Source organism: Hypanus sabinus, chromosome 11, assembly GCF_030144855.1.
Source record: "Hypanus sabinus isolate sHypSab1 chromosome 11, sHypSab1.hap1, whole genome shotgun sequence".
Taxonomy (NCBI): Eukaryota; Metazoa; Chordata; class Chondrichthyes; order Myliobatiformes; family Dasyatidae; genus Hypanus; species Hypanus sabinus.
The window spans coordinates 113,957,524-113,968,949 of NC_082716.1; the positions used below are offsets into that span (position 1 = coordinate 113,957,524).

General features: G+C 44.3%; 1 protein-coding gene across 1 annotated transcript in view; it reads right to left on the reverse strand.

Annotated features, from left to right (window-relative positions):
- The window catches only part of ppp1r37 (protein phosphatase 1, regulatory subunit 37), a 138,945-nt gene extending 127,529 nt beyond the window's left edge, over positions 1–11,416 (reverse strand). Inside the window, exon 1 of the mRNA XM_059985181.1 lies at positions 9,679–11,416. Coding sequence (XP_059841164.1) covers positions 9,679–10,630 — 952 coding nt within the window. The 5' untranslated portion in view covers positions 10,631–11,416. The remainder of the gene's footprint in view (positions 1–9,678) is intronic.
- Between the last annotated feature and the right edge of the window lie 10 nt (positions 11,417–11,426).

The window sequence follows — 11,426 nt, forward strand, 5'->3', positions numbered from 1 at the left end:
TTGATGCTGTGGTTAAGAAGGCATACAGTGTATTGGCCTTCATCAATCATGGAAATGAATTTAGGAGCCAAGAGGTAATGTTGCAGCTATATGGGACCCTGGTCAGACCCCACTTGGAGTACTGTGCTTAGTTCTGGTTGTCTCACTAAAGGAAGGATTTGGAAACTACAGAAAGAGTGCAGAGGAGATTTACAAGGATGTTGCCTGGATTGGGGAGCATGTCTTGTGAGGATAGGTTGAGTGAAGTTGGCCTTTTCTCCTTGGAGCAAAAGAGGATGAGAGGTGACCTGATAGAAGTGTATAAGATGTTGAGAGGCATTGATCGTGTGGATAGTCAGAGGCTTTTTCCCAGGGCTGAAATAGCTAACACAAGAGGACATAGGTTTAAGGTGCTAGGAAGTAGGTACAGAAGAAATGTCAGGGGTAAGTTTTTTTTTAAACTCAGAGAGTGGTGAGTGCGTGGAATGGGCTACCGGCAAAGGTTGTGGAGGCGGATATGATAGGATCTTTTAAGAGACTTTTGGATAGGTACATGGAGCTTAGAAGAGTAGAGGGTTATAGGTAAGCCTAGTAATTTCTAGTGTAGGGACATGTTCGGTACAACCTTGTGGGTTGAAGGGCCTGTATTGTGCTGTTGGTTTTCTATGTAATCAACATTGTAGACCTGTTCTGGCGTTAGATTTTCATTAGTGACACTTTAAAAATGTAATGCCATTATGTAAGTTATAACAACTATCAGCACTGTAAACTTGTTCTGTTGCTAGATTTTTGTGATCAGCAGATGTTTTAAAATTTTAAAGCAACACACAAAATGCTGGAGGAACTCAGCAGGTCAGGCAGCACCTATGGAAAAGAATAAACAGTCGATGTTTGGGCCGACATCATTCTTCTTCAGGACTGAGTAGGGGGAAGAAGCCAGAATAAAAAAATGGGGGGGGGTGGAAAAAGAGGGAAAGGAGGCTAGCTGGAAGGTGATAGGTGAAGCCAGGTGGGTGTGAAAAGTCTAGGGCTGGAGAAGAAGGAATCTAATAGGAGAGGAGAGTGGCGCATAGGAGAAAGGAAAGGAGGTGGAGACCTAGGGGAAGCAAGAGGCAGGTGAAAAGAGGCAAAAGGTTAGTGTGAGGAATAGAGGAGGACTGCATTTACCAGAAGGAGAAATTGATATTCCTGCCATCGGGTTGGAGGCTATCCAGATGGAATACCACCCTGAAGGTGGCCTCATCATGACACAAGACCAGGCCACACACTGACATGTCAGAATGGGAATCGGAATTAAAATTTAATGCCTTTCCTCAAATTTCTGCAACCAGCCTGCTGAATATTCACAATTGCCTTAAATTTTTAGTTTGTTATGATAGATCTTTGCTTTTTTCTGGTCAGCATGCAGTTTCATTGAGGACCAAACTGTACTGCAGCATAAAAGCCAGGACCAACAGGCTCCGGGACAGCTTCTTCCATCAGGCTATCAGACTGACTAATCAATGCTGATACAATTGTATTTCAATGTTATATTGACTGTCCTGTTGTACATGCTATTTATTATAAATTACTATAAATTGCACATTTAGACAAAGACGTAACGTAAAGATTTTTAGTCCTCATGTTATGCAGGATGTAAGAAATAAAGTCAATTCAATTCCATTCAATTTGGAATCAAGTGTTCCAATCAATGGGATGAGATTGGAGGTGTGGGTTGTAGAGGTGCCCTGCTCTATATAAAGTCAGGTTACCAACAGAGCCTGCTCTTCTCAAGAAAGATCTGTTTATATGTTTACCTGTTTAAGTGTCAGAGTACCTTAGAAGGATTGTAGAGGCGCATGATGCTGGAAAATGCTCTAAAAGCATTTCTAAAGACCTGGTCACCAGTCCAAGGCAAGTGAAACTGTCTACAAGTGAATGAAACTCAGTCCTGTTACTACTCTCCCTAGGAGGGGGCATCCTGGAAAGGTCACACCAAGAGCACAACATGCAATGCTGAAGGAGGTGAAATAGAACCCAAGGATAACAGGAAGGATGTGGTTACTATAGAAAGAGTGCAGAAGAAATTTACAAGAATGTTGCCTGGATTGGAGAGTGGGCCTTAGGCTGCGTGAATATGGACTTTTCTCCTTGGAGTGACAGAGCTTGAAAGGTAGCCTGATAGAGGTGTACAATATGATGACAGACATTGATTGTGTGGATGGCCAGAGGCTCCCCCCCCCCCCCCAAGGCTAAAATGGTTAACATGAGGGACATAGTTTTAAGGTGCTTGGAAGTAGGTATTGGAGAGGGGGAGGGAGATGTCAGAGGTAAGTTTTTTCACACAGAGAGTGGTGGGTGCGTGGAATGCACTGCCAGTGATGGTGGTAGAGGCAGATACAATAAGATCTTTTAAAAGACTCTTAGATAGGTAAATGGAGCTTAGAAAAAATAGAGACCTATGTGGTAGGGAAATTCTAGGCAGCTTCTAGAGTAGGTTACATGATTGGCACAACATTGTGGGCCGAAAGGCCTGTAATGTGCTGTAGATTTCTATGTAACAGCAAAAGACCAGCAGAAATCTTTAGAATTTGCTGAAGTCTTTGTTCATGTTTCCACTATAAGAAAAATACTGACTAAGAATGGTGTTCACGGGAGGATACTGCGGAAGAAACCACTGCTGAGTGATCCTTAACCTAATTGAGATGCTGTGGCATGACCTGAAGAGGGCTGTTCATGCAAGATATCCCAAAAATATTGAGGAACTGAAACAGTTTTGTATAGAGGAATGGTCTAAAATTCCTCATTGTTGTTGTGCAAGTCTGATCAATAGCTAGAGGAAACATTTGGTGGAGGTTATTGCTGCTAAAGCAGGTTCTACCAGTTATTAAATACAAGGGTTCACCTACGTTTTCCAGCATGGACTGTGAATGATTAAACAAATGTGTCCAATATGACGAGTACAATTATCTGTGTGTTATTAGTTTAGGCAGATTGTGTTTGTCTATTATTGAGAATTAGTTGAAGATCAAACCACATTTTATGAGTAATTAAAGCAGAAAACCAGGTAATTGCAAAAGGGTTCACCAACCTTTCCTTGCAACTGTATGTTCAATCCAAAACTGACTGATCAACACTTTTAAAACACAATTGGGATCTTCATTTTTCACTTTTATGTAGAGCTTTTCTATTTTTCCACTAACTTCTGTTGATTACATGAGAGATCACTCCTAGGAACTGTCTGTGGTGTGCAGAAACCTATGCATCACCTGGAAACCTTCCTAGCGTCTTGTCTGAATTTCCCTATTTGTGACATCATGTCAGCACTCGAAAGAAATTCAGAATTTGGAGTTTTTCGGTACCCAACCTGCATTATATGTGAAATCTGCCACGGATTTCCAAGACCACATGTTAAAGGAGGTGGGTTGGGCATTTTATTGATTAATTTATTTATTTAGCAATATAGCGTGGAGTAGGCCCTTCTGGCCCTTTGAACCGTGCTGCCCCAGCAGACCCAACAAACCAAATTAACCCTGATTTACAAAGCAATTTACAATGAACAATCAACCTACCTGGTAGGTCTTTGGACTGCAGGAGGAAACCAGAGCATCAGGGGAAAACCCATGTATTCCATTGGGAGGTCACACCGAGGCACCTCACAGAACGATGCCGGAAGAGAACTCTGAACTCCGGAACACCCAGAGCTGTAACAGCATCGCACTAGCCACTATGCTACCGTGGTGCATGGGGCTAGCAGTGCCATCCCATAAAAACTCAAGAGCTACAGAAACGCCAACAGCAGGGTCCAAAGACCTCATCCCTGGGAGAGGAAGGATACAGGCATGGGAACCAAGGGACCTTGCTTTGTGGATGCAGAATTGGTTTGCTCACAGAAGTCTGAGTGGTTGCAGGTGGGTCATATTCTGCATGGAGGTCAGTGACCAGTGGTGTGCTTCAGGGATCTGTTCTGGGACCCTTACTCTTCATGATTTTTATAAATAACCGGGATGAGGAAGTGGAGGGATGGGTTAGTAAATTTGCTGATGACACAAAGGTTGGGGATGTTGTGGATAGTGTGGAGGACTGTCAGAGGTTACAGCGGGACATTGATAGGATGCAAAACTGGGCTGAGAAGTCGCAGATGGAGTTCAGCCCAGATAAGCGTAAGGTGGTTCATTCTGGTAGGTCAAATATGATGGCAGAATATAGTATTAATGGTAAGACTCTTGGCAGTGTGGAGGATCAGAGGGATCTTGGGGTCTGAGTCCATAGGTCACTCAAAGCTGCTGCACAGGTTGTCTCTGTGGTTAAAAAGGCATATTGCGCATTGGCCTTCATCAACCATGGGATTGAGTTTAGGAGCCGAGAGGTAATGTTACAGCTATATAGAACCCTGGTCAGACCCCACTTGGAGTACTGTGCTCAGTTCTGGTCATCTCACTATAGGAAGGACCTGGAAACCATAGAAAGGGTGCAAAGGAGATTTACAAGGATGTTGCCTGGATTGGGGAGCATGCCCTATGAGAATAGGTTGAGTGAACTTGGCGTGATGGAGGATGAGAGGTGACCTGATAGAGATGTGTAAGATGATGAGAGACATTGATCATGTGGATAGTCAATGGCTTCTTCCCAGGGCTGAAATGGCTAACACGTGACAGCAGAGTTTTAAGGTGCTTGGAAGTAGGTACAGGGGTAAGATTATTATGCAGAGTGGTGAGTGTGTGGAATGGGCTGCTGGAGGAGGATATGATAGGGTCTTTTAAGAGACTCCTGGATAGGTATGTGGAGCTTAGAAAAATAGAGGGCTATAGGCAACCTCAGGTAATTTCTAAATAAGTAGATTTTCAGCACTGCATTGTGGGCCAAAGGGCCTGTATTGTGCTTTAGGTTTTCTATGGTTCTAAGTCTTTCAAATTACTCTCAAGAGTCACCCATCTTCTAATCATATATTCCTAAACATAATATCCTAATCATATTATGCCTCTCCAAATGTTCATAAATCCTGCCTCTCAGGATCTTTTCCATCAGCTTACCAACCTCTGAAGTAAGACTCACAGATCTATAATTTGCTGGGCTATCTCTACTCCCTTTCTTGAATAAGGGAACAACATCTGCAACCCTTCAATCCTCAGGAACCTCTCCCGTCCTCACTGATGATGCAAAGATCATTGCCAGAGGATCAGCAATCTCCACCCTCACCTCCCACAGAAGCCTGGGGTGCACCTCGTCCAGTCCCGGAGACTTATCCAACTTGATGCTTTCCAAAAGCTCCAGTACATCCTCTTTCTTAATGTCTGTATGCTCAAGCTTTTCAATCCACTACAAGTCATTCCTACAAATCACCAAGATCCTTTTCCGTAGTGAATACTGAAGCAAAGTATTTATTAAGTTTCTCTGCTATCTCCTCCGGTTCCATACACACTTTTCCTCTATCACACTTGATTGGTCCTATTCTCCCACATCTTATCCTCTTGCTCTTCACATACTTGTAGAATGCCTTGATGTTTTCCTTAATCCTGCTCGCTAAGGCCTTCTCATGGCCCCTTATTGCTCTCCTAATTTCATCCTTAAACTCCTTCCTGCTAGCTTTATAATCCAGATCTTTATCATTACCTAGATTTTTGAACCTTTCATAAGCTTTTTTCTTCTTGACTAGTTTTTCCAACAGCCTTTGTACACCACGGTTCCTCTCCCCTACCATCCTTTCCCTGCCTCATTGGAGCGTACCTATACAAAAGGCCACGCAAATATCCCCTGACCATTTGCCACATTTATGCCATACATTACCCTGAGAACATCTGTTCCCAGTTTATGCTTCTAATATGAAGCCTGATAGCCTCATATTTCCCCTTACTCCAATTAAATGCTTTCCTAGTTTGTTTATTCCTATCCCTCTCCAATGCTATGGTAAAGGAGATAGAATTGTGATCACTATCTCCAAAATGTTCTCTCACTGAGAGATCTGACCCCTGACCAGGTTCATTTCCCAATACCAGATCAAGTACAGCATCTCCTCTTGTACGTTTATCTATATATCGTGCAAAGAAACCTTCTTAAACACACCAAACAAACTCCACCCCATCTAACCCCCTTGCGCTAAGGAGGTGCCAATCAATATTTGGGAAATTAAAATCTCCCACCACAACAACCCTGTTATTATTACACCTTTCCAGAATCTGTCTCCCTATCTGCCCCTTGATGTCCCTGTTACTATTGGGTGGTCTATAAAAAACACCCAGTAGAGTTATTGACACCTTCTTGTTTCTAACTTTCCCCCAGAGACTCAGTAGACAATCCCTCCATGACTTCCTCCTTTTCTGCTGCCGTGAGACTACCTCTGATCAGCATTGCCACACCCTCATTTGCCTCCCTCCCTGTCCTTTCTGAAACATCTTGTCCAGGACAGAGGATTCTGACAAGCTGCTGCTGACAGTCTATGCTCCAGTAGGAGTAATGGGTTTAATATGTATTTATGTGTGAGAGAGACTAGAAAGGTAGCAGAGGCAATGGCAACTGAGTCACACTGCTTCATAACTCTAACAGTCTCCTGCCTATATACAGGCAGTCCCTGGGTTACAAACGAGATCCATTCCTAGGTCTGTATTTAAGTCCAATTTGTATGCAAATCAGAACAGGTTAGCCTATCCTTCGATGCCTTATGCCCTGGTGCACTTTTTTCCTCTTTCGAAATGTTGGTCCTTTCAGGCATAAGCCAGACTTGTCTACATTAAGTATTTGGTCTGGGAAACAACCTCCCTCCTCAATAATTTCTTCCAACATTTCAGGAAAATCACTCACAGCACACTCACTGTTTCACCTTGCACTTTCATATTATGTAAATTTGCCCTAAATTTGAAACGATTGAACTAACCCCAACTCGCAACAAATTCTTCATCACAGAGTGAAATAAACACAAGATGGGAATTATTGACCCATAATTTTAACTCGTTAACTGTGTCTGTCAACGGAACAGAAATACTGCGGATTCAGCAGCAGCTGTGGGCGGGCTCCCCGAGTCCTAAAGTCCACCTGCACTGAGACAGGTTAAATGAGACACACACACAGTGTTAAATGCAATGTGATCTGACTTAAAATGGTGAACGGCATACTCCTTCCTCGAGCTGATGAATTTTTCATTTAGTAGGCTTTATGGCAGACCGTTCGTAAGTACAAGTGGTTCATAAGTCGGACGTTCGTAACTCGGGGACTGCCTGTAGTACCAATTTATTTTTCACTGTTGACCTTCAGGATAACAAGTGTATATTGGCCATGCTCCCCTCCACCCCTAGCTACATCATAGTAACATTGACTAAACCCTGTAGAGCAAGTGTAAACAGCAAGTTGGCTCCTCAGTACCATTCTCAAATAATGGAAATAAGATGGGAGGTAACTTATTTTGAGTACCTCACTAAAACTGTCAGCTGACTGTATAATAAAACAAGCAAATCTGCATGTACCCTGAAGGCAGGCTCTTCTCAAACACATTAAGATTCAAAAGCTCAGGAGGAGATGATACCTTGTCTGCTGGCCCTGACAATATTCACTAGCTGTCTGACCACCGTAGTCTTCAATTTATTTATCAAGGTACAGCTTGGAATTGGCCCTTCCAGGCCTTCGATCCACACCATGCACCAACCCCTGATTTAGCCTTAGGCTAATCACGGGATAACTTACAATGACCAATTAACTGTGAGAGGAAACCAGAGCACCCGGAAGAAACCCATGCAGTCAAAGGGGTGAACACAGAAACTCCTTACAGTCAGCGGTGGGAATTGAACCCTGGCCGTTGGTACTGTAAAGCGTTGTGCTAACCACTACGCTACTGTGCCACCTGTATCTTCTGCCCAGCAAAAGAGGGGAAAAGAGAGAATGTGCTGCGAAACATTTAATCTTGGTCTCACCTACTATGTTCAAATGAGAAGCTGTTGGGATCGTATGAACAAAGTACGTACACACAGAATATAACAGCACAGGCCTTTCAGTCCACAATGTTGTGCTGAAATTTTAACCTGCTCTAAGATCAATATAACTCTTCCTTCCCACATAGCCCTCCATTTTTGTGTCATTCATGTGCCTAAGTCTTAAATGTCCTTAATATATCCGCTTTTACTACCATACTTAGCTGCAAATTTGCTGCTAAAACCACTGCAAGCATTGTGTAAAAATGAAACATTCATGTTTCTAAGTTGAAAGTACATTATCTGAGTGTGTACAAATAATACAACCCTGAGATTAATCTCTGCACCGGCAGCCACAAAACAAGAAACCTGAAAGAATCCATTAAAAAAGACCGACAAATACACAGAGAGAGAAAACAATGCAACTCGAATAATGTAAACAATAAAAGCAAACAACAGCATTTAGAATGAAATTGAGTCCATAGACACGAAGCCCGGAGCAGTGAGAATAGGCCCACAGCCTCAGCCTCAGCTCAAAGTGCAAATTTGAAACATCGCACAGAAAGTAGTTGCAGTCTATTTCCACTCAACGTTCACTCACCACTGTAAAAAAACCGACCTTGCATATTCCCAGTGCCTTAAGATTAAGCCCCTTTCTGCTTGATTAATGCCTTTATCAAGTCACCTCTCATTTTCCTTCACTCCAAATAGAAAAGCCCTAGCTCGATCAATCTATCCTCATAAAACCTGGTCTCTAATCCAGGCAGAATTCTGGTAAATCTCCTCTCTACCCTCTCTAGTGTTTACACATCCTTAAAGTGGTGACAGTAAGTGTGGTCTAACCAGGGTTTTTAGAGCTGCAATACAATATATCTAGAATAGTCACATACTTCTCAGCAAGTTTAGTGAGCTGGACTGAGAACGCAGGGTGACTGCACCCTTAGACCTAGGACCAAGTTTCCCAACCTGGGGTCCTCAGACCCCTCGGTTAATGGTAGGGGTCCATGGCATAAAAGTAAAAAAGGTTGTAACTCCGTTAGGAGGTACAAGAAAAATTACATCTCCACATTTTGCCAGCTCCAAAATTACACCACCACCAACAGAGGTCAGGAACCTCACACCTACAATGTTGATGTTTGCAGAGATTCAGCATGACAAACTTCTTTAGATGTGTGGTTGACAGTGTATTGCCTGGCTGCATTACAGCCTGGTATGGAAACACTAATGCCTTTGAACAGAAAATCCTACAACAAGAAGTGGTTTCGGCCCAGTACATCACAGGTGAAGCCCTCCCAACCATTGAGCACATCTACATTAACTGCTGTTGCAGGAAAGCAGCATCTGCTATCAGAGATCCCCACTATGCAGAATCTTTTCTCACTGATGCCATCAGATAGAAAGTAGAAGAACCTCAGGACTTGCACCACCAGGTTCAGGACCAGTTACTATCCCTCAACCATCAGGCTCTTGAATAAAAGAGGACAACTACACTCATCGATTGAGATGTTCCCACAACCAATGATCTCACTTGAAGGACTCTTTATCTTGTTATTTCATGCTCTCTTCATTTATATTTGCACTTGTACAGTTTGTTGTCATACGCTCTATCTCTCATTGATCCTTTTTAGTTACTATTCTACAGATTTGCTAAGTATGCCCACAGGAAAATGAATCTCAAGGTTTTATGAGATGCTGTGCAAGTACTCTGATTAGCTTGGAACAATTATACACAGGGTATGACAGGGAAATGTATAGAAATATTATCCATGAGGTTAGTAAAGAACCACTAGAAAAATAAATAATAAGGTATTCTAGGCTTTACCGTGTCTCCAAGGGTCTTTAGGTTCCACTGCACCAGAAACGATTGCCTCATCTGAGGGAAAAGTTACCCTCTTCACAGTGTTCTTTCCCCGACCGTCTGCAGTGGGTGAGAGTAACGTGGAGTCATCGGGCTGATCCGGGTTGGGGGGCATCAAGGCAAGCGGATGGGGTATGTTGCTTCCAAGAGGGGAGAGAGTGTCCAAAGATACATGAGGAGGAGCAAAATGCAAAGGCCAATTGCTGCAGGGCGATACTGCTGTTTGTAACAACTCCTTACTGCCCAATTCCATTTCCTCACATTCCTTCTTCTGGAAATTCACGCTGCTCTCTGCTTCCAAAATTAGTTCAAAATCCTTCTTGACATCATACTCTGCAGGAGTCTGTTCATAGGTGCTCTTAGCCTCCTGCAACACCACACTCAGTTCCAAGGCTTGGCTGTTACCCTCTCTGTCACTTTCCTCAATTCTTGTCTGCTGTATTCTTTTCTCAACAGCTTCATCTTCTAAATTCTTTGCCAGTGAAGCGCTCTGTGTGAACTCCTCTCTCATGCAAACTTCCAGCCTTCCCCCTTGTTCTTCTAGTGTCTTCTCTGTTGTCAGACTATTCACCCCAGGTAGACCAGCTTCTGGGCCCATTCCCTCCATTCTGTTCCCCATCAACAGATCTTTGCCCTCCTTCTCCCCCATTTCTTGTGATGCTCTGTCAGGGTCCTGTGTGGGCACCCTGCTTTCCGCTGCACACAGTGATGCTGCCTCAGTTCTCCCAGTCTCTTCACTGCTTTTCCCATCAGCTGCCAACACATTCACTCCACCTTGCGCCTGTTCTCTCTCCAGCTCAGCTTTTGAGCTCTCAATTTCTAGCAAGCAGTTACCCATTCTATCCTCCAGGTTTCTTCCATTTTGCAAGTGAACATCTTGCTCACCCTCTATCACTTCCGACTGGCTGTTAGACATTACGCTGGCCTCCACTTCCCTTCGACACCGATGGTTATCATTTCCAGGGCTGAACCCTCCATCCTCTGGTAAAGCAGTACCCAGACTGTGACACCAACCCTCTTCTGCATGGGTATTATTCCCTTCCCGATGCCACACCCTTTTCAGGTGGCAGTTACTAACCTCCACCCCTCCCAGATCAGCCTCTTCCACATTGTTGTTACTCTGATCGTGACAAATGCCCCCTCCCAGGTTAGCATTATCACCTTGCTGGTGTGGCTGACCATTAAGAGGACTGTGGCTGATCCTCACCTCCTCCTGATGGGCCTCTCCCGGGTTGTTATTAACCAGACTATGGCAACTACCCAGTATCAGGTTAGCATTACTCTCCTGTTGGAGTGTGGCTATCCTCTCTTCCCCTGGAGCACCGTGACAATTGCTAGCTGCCGGGTCAGTGGGGGTCCCTATGACTAAAAGGATGGGCTCCCGCTTCAGGGGTATCACAGGCCTCCATACCCCCCCCCCCGGGGCCCGGGACAATGTTGTCCTGGACCCTGGGGTCCGAAACGATGCAGCCTCGTACCCCGACCTTGGTGCCACAGTCCCCCTGCCGGGGCCTCGGCCTCTCCGCTGATGCTCAAAACCCCCTGTATGCCTTCCTAGACTATTCCGCTGCTTTCGGTCTCGAGCACGCCGTCCAGCCTCATGAAATCCACTAGAGCTCACACTCCATCGCCTCCAGCCACTGCCGCTCGCAAACTAAATCGATCCGGTTGTTGTCCGGGTGGAGAGGCAACCCGAACTCCTTCTTCCCAGC